The sequence below is a fragment of the Malaclemys terrapin genome, chromosome 8 (assembly GCF_027887155.1).
Source record: "Malaclemys terrapin pileata isolate rMalTer1 chromosome 8, rMalTer1.hap1, whole genome shotgun sequence".
NCBI classification, from domain to species: domain Eukaryota; kingdom Metazoa; phylum Chordata; order Testudines; family Emydidae; genus Malaclemys; species Malaclemys terrapin.
In genome coordinates this window covers 17,864,166-17,877,375 of record NC_071512.1, presented here as the reverse complement: position 1 = coordinate 17,877,375, position 13,210 = coordinate 17,864,166, and the positions used below count along the sequence as shown (strand labels likewise).

At 42.2% G+C, this 13,210-nt stretch overlaps 1 protein-coding gene across 3 annotated transcripts in view; it reads left to right on the top strand.

Annotated features, from left to right (window-relative positions):
- LARS1 (leucyl-tRNA synthetase 1) overlaps positions 1-13,210 on the top strand; it is a 54,462-nt gene that overhangs the window by 25,183 nt on the left and 16,069 nt on the right. For all 3 annotated transcript variants that reach the window (XR_008445886.1, XM_054036758.1, XM_054036759.1), the window contains exons 15-27: positions 79-156; positions 994-1,079; positions 1,166-1,231; positions 1,338-1,420; positions 2,833-2,971; positions 5,853-6,065; positions 6,793-6,850; positions 8,333-8,396; positions 9,098-9,281; positions 9,540-9,630; positions 10,470-10,610; positions 12,709-12,849; positions 12,949-13,059. Coding sequence is in view for 2 of the 3 variants with exons in the window: in XM_054036758.1 (XP_053892733.1) it covers positions 79-156; positions 994-1,079; positions 1,166-1,231; positions 1,338-1,420; positions 2,833-2,971; positions 5,853-6,065; positions 6,793-6,850; positions 8,333-8,396; positions 9,098-9,281; positions 9,540-9,630; positions 10,470-10,610; positions 12,709-12,849; positions 12,949-13,059 (1,455 nt within the window). In the remaining variant the exon portion in view is untranslated. The remainder of the gene's footprint in view (positions 1-78; positions 157-993; positions 1,080-1,165; positions 1,232-1,337; positions 1,421-2,832; positions 2,972-5,852; positions 6,066-6,792; positions 6,851-8,332; positions 8,397-9,097; positions 9,282-9,539; positions 9,631-10,469; positions 10,611-12,708; positions 12,850-12,948; positions 13,060-13,210) is intronic.

Below are 13,210 nucleotides of genomic sequence, written 5' to 3'. Positions count from 1 at the left end.
CTGGTTGTTTTTACATAATACTTGAAACTTTAATCCTTTTAAAAAAAACTAACTTCTGCAATGGTCTCTCCCTTACAGATAATGTTGGTGGATGAGTACAAGGGGCAAAAAGTCCAGGATGTCAAGAAGCTTATACAGAAGAAGATGGTGGGCAATGTATGTGGTAGTTTGGATACTGCTTTCCAAGATGATCCTCTGTCTTTCCCATAGCAGGATAGTCACTAAATAAAGTATATTGTCTTGTTTCCACAGAAGCATTGCCTTAGATGTTCTTTGGAAAGAGCAGTAGCAATAGAGTACAAAGTGATGCTAAAACAAAGTACGGTATTCTTAGATAAAGAGAAATGTATTGTACCTGATGGATCAAGTAGAAAGAGACGTCTGTTTTTTTTAGCTTTGTGTGTCTTGCCTTATATAGAGGCATGTCTTATGGCCTAGTCATAGCCCACAGAATCATGATGGTAATATGGAAAAGGCTTTGGTTATTTAGTCTATATCTCTGTCAGTGCAGGATTGTTCCCTTCAGTCTGTAGTGTGGTGCTCTATCTCGTTTTTCTGATACAGAATATGGATGCAGAATTAAAGCTAATCACTCACTCACTTCTCTCCCATTGCCCATTTTCTTGAGGATTTTGTGCATCATATTTTAAAGCCTTGTTATACACATTTTTACCATATGTACATAGCTTTAAACAGTAAAGACTTTGTGCTTCTATAGCACCTTTTAACTGAGAATCTCCACACACTTTACAACATTATATAAAATAAGTCTCAGCGTCCCCTCTCTGATACAGTTGATAGTATTTTCTCTATTTTATAGTTGCAAATACCAAGTCATAGAGAGGCTGGGGCTTGTCCAAGGCATCACAGTAAATTGCTGGCTGAGTTGGGATTATAATAGGGGGTTTATTATTGGTAAACTCCTTTCATATAATGCCCGATGTGTTATAACTTCTTTAAAGGTATAAATATACCTCTTCCCTTTTATCTCAGGGTGAAGCAATGATTTATATGGAACCTGAGAAACAAGTTATATCAAGGTCCATGGATGAGTGCGTGGTGGCTCTTTGTGACCAGTGGTGAGTGAAGTGAAATCACTTAACCCATCCCTCTGTTACACCCTTATGTGAACTTCTTTATTCTAATTATTTTGCTTGATCTTAAGGTACCTAGATTATGGCGAAGTAAACTGGAAGAAGCAGGCATCTGACTGCTTGACGGATCTAGAGACGTAAGTTCTGGGAAAGAGATGGATAAAGTGTAGGTTGGGAAGTGGCATGTGCTGACAATGTAACTCTGAGGGAGACCAAGGATTAATAGTAGTCTGTTCCGCATAGGTTTTGTGAAGAGACCAGAAGGAATTTTGAAGCTACACTGGGCTGGCTGCAGGAGCATGCCTGCTCAAGAACATATGGCTTAGGTAGGGAAAACGCACAGCTTTTCCTCACTTGCTGCTTGAGGAGAGTAACTCTCACTGTTTCAGCCATTCATGCTTTTCCTGGTGTGGCTTGCAGCAGTAGCATGAAGGAAAGGGAGATCTGGTCCTCCCTATTCTCCCTTTCCTCCGCAGGGCCTACTTCCAGAGGGACTTTCCCGGTAAAGTTCCAACGGGAGCCTCCCAGGGGGCATCCTTATCAGGTGCCCGAACCACCTCAGCTGGCTCTTCTCAATCCAGAGGAGTAGCGGCTCTACTCCGAGGCTCTCCTGAGTAGCTGAGCCCCTCACCCTGTCTTGGAGAGTAAGCCCAGCCACCTTGTGAAGGAACCTCATTTCCGCTGCTTGTACCCAAGATCTTGTCCTTTCAATCATTACCCAAAGTTCATGACCATAGATGAGGATGGGGGCGTAGATCAATCTGTAGACCAAGAGCTTCGTCCAAGAACTCAGCTCCCACCTCACCACCATGGATCGGTATGGCGCCCGCATCACTGTTGACGCCGCATGAATCCGCCAATCGATCTCATGCTTCTGCTTACCATTGCTTGTGAACAAGACCCCTAGACACTTGAACTCTTCTACTAAAGGCAGCTGCTCCACCCTCACCTGGAGAGGACCTAATTCCCCTGCACTAACCTTTCAAATAGATGTAAAATCACTAGACATACTGATCATTTTAAATCTAATCCAATATCTAATTGAGAGGTTAGTGGGAGGAATTAGGTAGGCAGAACAGAATTACCCCAATTAGAATTTGACCCGGGACATCAAAAAGATGACACCTTCCACATGACCTGAGTTAATTAGGAGCTGTTTTATTTTTTTGTATGGAAATACCACCAGCAATAAAGCTCCCCCCCCATCACCATGCATGGCCCATTTGTTCAGAGATGACATGGAAGGAACCAGTACCATTTCCTGCAGCGCCTGGGGGTTTTCCTCGCAGGTCTCCCATCCAGACCCAATCCTTATTAGTTCACAGAATAGGATCCTGATACAATACCACCTGACTCAGTATGGCAGCAGGCCAGGATAATCTCTTTCTATGAAACATGCAGAGCAAACGATAAGGTGAACAGGCACTTCAGTTTGTTGAATTTAGAAGTGAGCTGACAGTTGCATTAGGAAAGCTAAGGACAGTCCCCTGAAAGGATTCCCTCTGTCTGCCAAGATGTTCAAGAACAAAAAACCAGCTGCAACTGGCCCATTCTCCTGAGTGAGAGTTTCAGAAGCACTGAAGTGATTTAAAAGCGCAAGTCCAACTGGAAGTCAGTGGGGCTTGTGCTCCTGAGTCACTCGGGCACTTTTGAAAATCCCATCATCTGTTGTGAATTCTGCAAATGGAAATTCTGGCCTGTGCCTGGTAATGACCATCTTTTTTGGGTCTTCTTGTAGGTACTCGTTTGCCTTGGGATGAGCAGTGGCTGATAGAATCTCTCTCCGATTCCACTATCTACATGGCCTTCTACACAGTCGCTCATCTGCTGCAAGGAGATAATCTGCGTGGACAAGGAGATTCTCCACTTGGCATCAGGTAAGGGATACAGGTTGGTGGGGAATGGTATGTTTCAATGTATTTCCGCACTGGCTCTTTCCAAAGGCATAACTTGTAGGCCGACTCTTCAGATTTGTGCTTAGAGCATTATATATAAATAGTAGCATAGATAAAGGCAGAGCCCCGATTTAGCAAAGCTTTTAGACTGGTAGTATTGGAGGAATTGGGAAGGACAGAAGGGAGTCCCTCCAAGGGCAGCTGAAGGAGGTCTGTTTGCAAGTAACCTTCTTTGCTCAGCACTTGCTGCCTTCAAATGGAAACTGCATGATATTTTGGTAACTGATTGACTGGTTTCATTGTGGCTCCTGCAAGTACTTCTGTGGAAGCTGCTAAAAATCTGCTTTGTAACTTCTTACAACCTCAGCAAATTGCAGCTGGTCCCCTTCTACATGCCTGCTTCTGGGGACAGAGTGGACAAGGATAGGTCTTGCTCTCAATCACAAATGAACCCACACTAGAAGCTGGCGGTTTTCTAAGAAACGGGGATTTTTACTATGCTGCAGCCAATATTTATTTGGAAGGCTTCTAGCTTTTTCTCCTCTCTCGAATCTGAAGGATGTTTGACATACCAAGGATAGGTTTCACTTTTGGGGTCTGGCTCATTTGGTAAGTGTCCTGTGAAAAGCAGTTGTGCTCGGATGTTTGCCTGGTCTGCTCCATGACCTCTCAGATTGGATGGCATCTCAGACTGATAGTTTGTGTTCAGTCTTCTCTTCAGGACAAGAACAGCCAAGTTTCCTGCCACTGCTACTCTCCCCTTTTGATGCTGGGGCTTTAGTTTAGCGTTTCATGTGTTCAGGAGAGAATAGAGGAAGGGGTGAAAGCTTCCTTCAAATGTTGGACGGAGGGATTGGAGGGGAGTGAGGAGAGGTATTCAGACGCTGCTGGTGGGGGGAGGGGAGCTGAGCCCATTCATGGCTGAAAAGGAGGGTCCTTGGGGTTTCTACCTGTTCCTGGGCCTCGCAGTGGCCTTTTTGGGTCCTGCTCCCCAAGCCTGATCCTGGGCCTTGTGGCAGCTGCTTCAGTCCCTCTGGGTCTCATTCTCACACCTCCCATGTGCAAGTTTAAGGGGGGGCAGAGCCCTCACAATATTTCCACTGCAGGGGCTCTAGCCTTTCTGGCCTCTCAGTTCTGTCACTCCTGTACACATCTGCTTTGGAGCCTCGTTTGATGCTTTAGTTAATCTGGAAAGGAATTCCAACATAAGGTACCTGCAACAAAAACTATTCTTAAGAAGCCTGGCAGGAATTTCATCTGGCTCAAAGAACACCTCTAATTACATACAGAAGATATTTTTTGCACTAGGTATGTCTGGAAACAAGGTTTGAAGTGAGCAATCTGAATTGCATTGAATTTTAGATGCACCTGTAAATTGTGTGCTTTGCCTAATATAGAACATCTAAACATCCAAGGTTTGCAAAGCACTTTTTGCAGAGATTAACACTATTGTGTGGTAAATAAGGGATGTTTAGGGATCACTTCACCCTTTGCTATAGTGTAGCGATCTTTGGCATGAAACATAGCAGTTGAGTAACAGCACACATCTCTAACCTGTAGGGTAGGACAGTAACTGAAAGCCTTTCAGCAATAATCCACCAGAACTAGAAATTTTAAAAACTTTGGGGAAATAAGAGCAGGTAGAGTCTAATAAACTTCAATGAAATCCCCACAAGAAATGGGGGATGAAATCCCCCATACAATAAGTGCCATGGGATCTTGAATGACTGCAGGTGACTGGAGCCTTGGCTTTGTATGTGATCTCTAAGACTGCACTTCAGCATAGCACGTTTGTTCTAAAACTACTGTCGTCCTGCCTCTAATGTTTTATAGTATATGCCTTTCATCGTGAGAAAATGTTAATTGTGTGGGGATTCTGTCTCTTGGCCTGTGTTGGAAGAGTCTGGGGGTGCTTGCTATGGGGACGAAATACTCACTCTCTGAAGTGGGAGGTTGCCTTGTGTTGTTGAACAAGTAATTCCCTCCCTCTTCTCTTCCTGCCCTCTCCGTGACAGTTAAGGGGAAGGGCCGACACACGTGAAGGAGATTTAATCTTGTCTTCCACCGGAGGGATGGTAGCATGACCTGTGAATGACCCGTGGCATAGAGGCTTGGGGAAGACTTAAATTCTGGTTCTGGGTTTTCAGGATAGTATTTAGGACACAAAGGATGCCCAGACAGGAATGGGGAAGAGATATAAAATCAAGTTTCCAGGGCATTAAAGTGTTTGTATCCCCCTCACTTTTCAGGAGTCAAAGGACACTGTCAAATAGAGAGGGGTATGGCTGAGACAGGACATCCTGAGTTCTGAGCCTTGCTCTGACATCGACTCAGTTGTCTGTGTCCAAGGGTAGGTCCTCTCTGGGTACATCTGCACTGTAAAAAAACAAAAAACAAAAAACAAACAAAAAAACCTCTCCACAGCACTGAGTCTCAGAGCGTGAGTCAGATGACTCTTCCCTCATCAGGTGTCAGAGATTAAACTCCAGTCTGAGCAGGAATGTCTATGCTGCTATTTTCAGTCCCATAGTATGAACCTGAGTCAGCTGACCTGGACTCCGACGCTTGCTGCTGCAGTGGGGTGTTTTTTTTTTTTTTTTAAAGTGTAGATGTACCCTCTGTGTCTCACTTTCATCACCTGTAAAATAGCAATAAGAGTAACTAGCTCATAGGGACTGTTGTGAGAATTCATTAGTTATTGTTTGTAGATCACTTTGAATTAGTAAAGTGCTAATTTTTGAATTATGTAGTGATAGGCCTCAGAATCAGATTTTGTTAAAAACATCCTGATTTTTAAAGAAAAACTAACTCTGTGTGTGTGTGTGTGTGTGCGCTTTATTAAGACGTTAATATTTCTACGCAGGGCGCATCAGATGTCCAAAGAAGTCTGGGATTACATATTCTTCAGGACTGCTCCATTTCCCAAGACACAGATTCCAAAGCAAAAGTTAGACAAACTCAAGGAGGAGTTTGAATTTTGGTATCCTGTGGATCTAAGAGTCTCTGGCAAGGATCTTGTCCCAAACCATCTATCATATTATCTCTACAACCACGTAGCCATGTGGCCAGATCAAAGGTAAGTTTGGAAGCAATGTCAAGCAAGCGTGGAGATAAAACTACGAACGCTCCGGCCTTGGTATCTCCATCAATGGCTCTTGACAGGATGTTCTGTATTTGGGACTGGGTAATAGCATGTGTGTTTATTAGTGGGCTGCTTTGCAAGTATGCGTATATACCATCAAGACCAGTGGTTCCCATATTGTGGCATGTGAGCTTAATGTTCCATCCATTCACTTCTCAACAATTCCTTAAGAAAGTGATATGTGAACCAATAAAGTTTGGGAGCTGCTGATCAAGATCATAGCAGGAATGGGGCAAATTTCCTCTCTCAAGCATCCTTAGAGCTCATAAGCTTCTTCTATCAGCAAAGGTGTGTGAAACAACTGGCTTTATCCATTGCTACTGGTCCCTAATTTCATTGGCACTAAATTTAAAATAAAAATGTAATTGAAGAGAGGAGAATGTGTGGGGGTAAGTGAAGTATAGTGTGTTTTTTTTAAAGCTCTGTAGTGCATGTTTTGAATTGTAGTAGCAATAAGGCTTAGCACATGTAGTGTAGCTCTGTTGTCTTCAAAGTGACAACATTAATCCTCAAGATCCCCAGTAGGTGCCTGTTTTGAAGGTTCCACTTAAAAACATGCCCATTCCTAACTGAAATCACTAGACTTTTGTTCTTTATTGAAGAAAAAATGTAATTGCTTTTTAAAATAAAAATACTCCATATTTTGTGTCTTCAAATGCAGAGACAAATGGCCTGTAGCTGTGAGAGCAAATGGACATCTCCTCCTGAATTCTGAGAAGGTACAGCAGTTTTTCATCTGTGATATTCTTGTGATGGTCAAGACAGCTAGAAACTCCTGGGCCCCCTTCAAAAATATCTTCCTGCAGATCAATCAGGGCAGCATTTAGCATGCTGATTACTTCCTTCCTTTAAATGCCTCAGTTACCCATCTTCCAAAGTAGGAGCCTGCTTTTCTTCCATTCCATCTGTCTAGGTTTTCTACTATAGTGTCTGACCATTGAATGGTTCTGCATAGATCAGGGGTAGGCAACCTATGGCATGTGTGCCAAAGGTGGCACGCATCCTGATTTTCAGTGGCACTCACACTGCCCGGGTCTTGGCCACTTGTCAGGGGGGCTCTGCATTTTAGTTTAATTTTTAAATGAAACTTCTTAAACATTTTAAAAACCTCATTTACTTTACATACAACAAGAGTTTAGTTATATATTATAGACTTATAGAAAGAGACCTTCTAAAAACGTTAAAATGTATTACCGGCACGCAAAACCTTAAATTAGAGTGAATAATGAAGACTCAGCACACCACTTCTGAAAGATTGCTGACCCCTGGCATAGATCATCAGCATACCTGATCCGATAATGCTTTGTAAGTTTACCTGAGGTATCTGCTTAATTCTCCCAGAGTTTCAGGATTACCTGCCTTTATGGGAGTGTTTCTTATGTCAGAATCTTAATTACAGTACTTTAAAGGTGCATTTCATTTTGAAGTGAAAATGGGGGGAAAAGGGGAAAGTTCATGCAGACAAAATTTGCTTTACTGAGTGTGTTTTGTCAAAGTGAATTAAATGTGCTTTAGCCTCAGGGTATAATTGTCAAAAATGCCTAAATGACATAGGGAATGCCTACACTTCTGTCAGAATTGTGACTGCAGCACATGTAGAAATACTTGAGCTAACTTTGGTCTAGCAAACTTGATTAACAGTAGCAGTACAGGCCGTATCAAGGACTGTCCATCTCCACCCAGGTCCCTAGGTATGTACTCAGGTGGCTAGCCTGTGCTGCTGCCCTGGCTTTGCTGCTGCCCTGGCTTCATTGCTGCTGTTCGAGCTAGCTAGATTAAAGATAGTTCAGCATGTCTATATGTGCTTCAGGCACATCTGTTTGCAGTGTAGACTGAGGCTGTGCCTACACTACAGAACCTATGCGGGTGTAGCCCCCTAGTGTAGATGCAACATATGCTGATAGATGGAGGAGTCCTGCCAGTGTAGAAACACCACCTGTGCAAACAATGTTGACAGAAGCCCATTATGGAAAACAGGAGACTGAATCAGGGACTGAGTTTGGGTGTCTTGCATGGTAATGCAGAGAGCTAAGTCCTGAGCAAGCCACAGGAATCTCTCTCATCTATCTTGGTTATCAATAATGCACAATCCTACCCTCTTAGGTGGGGACAGCTTGTTTTATTTGCATCTTTCCCCCTTTGTTTATCAGACTGAGCAGCATGAACGTGTCAGAATTTCTCTTGTCTGTCTTCTCTTTCAGATGTCTAAGTCTACAGGCAACTTCCTCACCCTGAGCCAAGCTGTTGACAAGTTTTCTGCAGATGGTAAGTGCCCGTTAACTTGCATTTGTTTTAGTGATGCTAAATTTTTGGGTGTGTCGTGCCATCTTCCAAAGAGTAATGGGTTATTTGCAGCTTTGATATTTGAATTGCAAAAAGTACAATGGTTATCGGCTGCTCTTGTCTGTGAATAGTCACTGAGCTCTTGTATCTGTAGGAATGCAGAGTACATGTTAATCCTGGCATTAGTTATCAGGGACTCTGGGTCCGTAGGAAGGATCTTTTTTTCCCATCAACTGCAAGGTTCTTTGGCACCTCCTTTCGGCATCCTTTCCTGTCGCACGTCCCCTGCTGAGGCCCAGGGCCCAGATAGTGAATGAGAAAAGTGCAGAATTGTGCTGCTGTGCTAGACTCTCATTACTTTGCTCCCTCCTACCCCTCTCTTTTTGGACATGTCCCCACCCAAGATCATTCCTGCCTCTTGGGACACAATGGTTTTTGTCCCCCTCACTCCTGTAACAAGGCGGTACGCTGCCCTCCTCACTCCAATCAACCAGATCCCTTTTGAGGCACTGCTTTCACTCACATTGACCACATGCAACACACGCTTGTCCTTCATAGGTGAGTGTTCTGTCTGCATTTTGCTGGCCCTCTGCATAAAAGACCAGTTAGGATTCAGGCAACCGCATTTACTAGCTGGCTGTGGAGCCAGACATGTTAGTTAATCCTGTCTCTCATTCCTCTAGGCATGCGTCTGGCACTGGCTGATGCTGGCGATACAGTTGAGGATGCCAACTTCGTGGAAGCCATGGCAGATGCTGGTATTCTCCGTCTCTACACCTGGGTGGAGTGGGTGAAGGAAATGATTGCAAATAGGGACAGTTTAAGAAGTGGGCCTCCCAGCACCTTCAATGACAGAGTTTTTGCCAGGTACCTCTCAGAATAAATAGCTTTGTAGTTTTTAGCTTCTTATTGTGAGTCTAATTTTCACATTTGTTTGTTTTATGAAGCTATTTCTACAGAATAATGAATGTTTTAAAACAAACAAATGTCAGACTATTGTGTGATCCTGCCAGATCAGGGTCATTTATAATGTCTCATTACCATTATCTTTAATTATTATTGCCATTATTATGTAAGTTGGACTGCGTGATGCTAATGTTTTCTCTTCTCTTTTTTTCTTCCTAGCGAAATGAATGCAGGCATAACAAAGACAGATCAAAATTATGAGAAGATGATGTTCAAGGAAGCTCTGAAAACAGGCTTCTTTGAATTTCAGGTAGGAGGCCTACTCTTCAGGGGGCAAGAAACCAAATACTGACATTTGTTACGTCATGTGGCTTTTTCTTTTGATACTGATGTCTCTGATTCCTATTTAATTATACAGTTGAATCAGGGTCCGTATTGTGCTAAGAAACAGGAATAACTAAATTAAGTAAGGATCTGAGGTCATGGTGGTCTGTTTGTGGCATAGTACTTCTACAGGAAGCAGCTGTGATATTGCAAATAGAGCCCTATGATCTTAGGTGAGCAATATGCAGCAGAAAAAGCACAAATGGTTAAGTGTTTCCTTGCCTCAGCTTTTTTTAAACAAGAATAATATACATGAGAAATACAGAAAATACATCAGCAGAACTATTTGGAAATGGAATGTTTTTCAAAATGTTTCATAAGGTGTCAGCATTTCTCTAAAGTGTCTGCAGAACCATCTGATTTCACTTAATAATATCTTGTAGAGACTGCTTTACGTGATTGACTTGTGATAGATCATATTTATTGCCTTTTTTCTTAGTACTTAATGGCATCTTTTATACGGGCCATTCAGAATGATAGCACCTAATATACAATTACAGTTATCTTTGACTTTTATGTCTGTGTCGATAGATGTCTTTTTTTTAAGAGCCATAATAATGTAAAACTACTATGTCCAATTGGCAGAAGTTCGTACTCTTCCATTCCCAGCTGTTTAAGAAAATATAGTCCTTTTAATAATCCATTATCGGATTCTAAGTAGTTTACATTTTAAAGACATATTAAAGCAAAGAAATTGGCTTTTTAAGAAATGTTTCTCCATGACAGCCGGAATGTTTAATGGTGGCTGTGCTGGCTGTGTTTCAGGCGGCAAAAGATAAGTACCGAGAACTAGCCGTAGAAGGAATGCACAGGGACTTGGTCTTCCAGTTTATTGAAGCTCAGACCCTGCTGCTGGCTCCAGTCTGCCCTCATCTCTGCGAACATGTGTGGACACTGTTGGGAAAGGTACTATTATATAACTCAAGAATGCTTCTTTGAGACTCTACTTTTGGCTCAGGTTAGTCACAGTAAGCATGCATGCTTCGTCAGCCCAAAGTCTGGGGCAAGAGAAAAATTAATATGCGTCATGAATAATTGAACTTTGACAGCATCATCAATCTATTTGAGTTGAAGGGACTGCCCCAGTTTTGGTTGTTAGTGTTTAAAATTTTAGGCCTCTATCAATATATGAGATACACCTCTACCTCGATATAACGCTGTCCTCGGGAGCCAAAAAATCTTCCCGCGTTATAGGTGAAACCACGTTATATTGAACTTGCTTTGATCCACCGGAGTGCGCAGCCCCGCCGCCCCGGAGCACTGCTTTACCGCGTTATATCTGAATTTGTGTTATATCAGGTAGCGTTATATCGAGGTAGAGGTGTATATATGAAGTGTATATTTGTGATACTTTTGTTATGTGAACTTAATAGGTGAGAAATTTGATGCTGGAGTGTTCAAGATGTAGCCTGATCTATAGATTATGTATAAGAATTCCCAGTTACCACTTTGCGGGTTGACAGGTTATTGTCCCAAGATCAGACTCAGTATTGTTAAAATTACTATATAGTTGTGAAGCCCGATGTACACAGTTGCAACTCAGACTATAGGAACTCTTCTATATTTACAAATAGTTTATTAATACATTTAGCACAGTCACAAACACTTTAACTCAGTAAGGTAGATAGAGATAATACAGAAAGTACAACTGAACATCCATACTTACACCATTCCTTGCAGAACAACCGGAAATCTTAGCCATTATCTTCCTCGTAATCATCACCTTCCTCATCTGCACCAGTGGCCATCATTCTGTCACCTCCCAAGAACTACATCTCTCTCTCTCTTCTCCTGCCCACAGCAGGGATGCCAGTTTTATAATATGCTATGCTGATGCTACCATATCTAATGCATATTCAGTAGGGGTTTCTCCCCTCTTCCTTATTTGTATTTCCTCCCCATACTAACGTTGAGGTATCCTTCTTCTATAGGTTAGTATATTAATGCTTTCAACTCATTATCATATATGTCAATTCATTGCCATGGCACTCTTGTGTTAGAATGTTCTTTCCAAAACCTGGTGCTAGCTCATGTTTCTGTGGTTGGCTGATGTCATTATGGACAAAATCCCCCCTTACACTCTACTTCTAGTTTCCCAAAACATAGGGGTTACTGTTGGGCCGTTTATCTATGCCAAAGTTCATAGACCTCGAGCCTCGTGCTAACTGCTGAAGACAATGTCTTACAGAATGCAAGCCTGTAGGTTCCTTGCATTACTACTGAATATAATAAAGGCAAGGCAGTGAATCATGTTTTCGCCCTGCTAGCCCTATGAGCTACAGAGGGTGTGTGTGTGTGTGTGTGTGTGTGTGTGTGTGTGTAAAGTGCCGTATTTGCTATAAAATTAATATTGGTGTGAGAAATGTAATTGTAGTTGATAATCTGTAGATGAAGGCTTTATCCAAAGCCTGTTGAACTCAATAGAAAGACTTGTATTGATTTCAGTGGGTCTTAGATCAGGTTTGTGCTTAATACCTGGATGTCTTCCATATATAGATAGAGGAATTGTGTAAATGCATGTCATACAGCAAGGGAGTATGACAATGTGAACCTTGTATATGCGGCTATGTTTGCAAGGATGTTGTGTTAACATACAAAATTTTAATGTAGTCATATGCCTCATTGTTATGAGGTGACCTAAAGTTAACCCAAATAACAATGTGGAGTTCATTCACTTAGTCATATAGCCAATATCCACCCTTGTGTAGGTAATTTAACAACCACAGAAGTAAATTTCAAGTTTGCATATGAAAAATTATGTAATGGTATAAACATGAGCATGTGTGTGTGGGCATGAATGCACTTTCACAAATGCATGCTAATTAGGAGTATATTTCTGTACTTCACAGCTGAATTATAGGGTTAGTGAGTTGGTGTACTGCGAAATGTAAACTCTTCATGTATCTCCTGATTGCTCAGTTTCCAATTAAAATACAATAGATAGAGAAGTCACCAGAATTTCTTGTCCATTAATCCCAATGCCTGTCATTTTCTTTGTTGACAGCCTGACTCCATCATGAAAGCTTCATGGCCAGTAGCAGGCCCAGTGGATGAAGTATTGATCCGATCTTCTCAATACCTCATGGAAACAGCCCATGATCTCCGACTGCGTCTCAAGAACTACATGGCACCCCCGAAAGGAAAGGTGAAATACGCTAAGTCCCTTCTCCAAAAGTGTATGTGAAAGTTAACAGATTCAGGGACTCTTCTGAGATGATACATATTTTCCCTCTTCTTTCTTTAGAAGGGTAGTAAGGAGCTGCCCCAGAAGCCATCCCATTGCACCATCTACGTGGCAAAGAACTACCCACTTTGGCAATATACCACCCTATCAGTTTTGCGCAAGCACTACCAGGTGATCTGCTTTTGTTGACACTTGTTGCAGTTCTCATCTGCTCTCTATTTTTCTGTCCATGAAACAAAAGTTAGCTTGGCACTGAGGTATTTGAATGCAAGGAGAAATAGTTTTAACTTGCTTTATTATGCTCTTATAACTCGACAGGGGA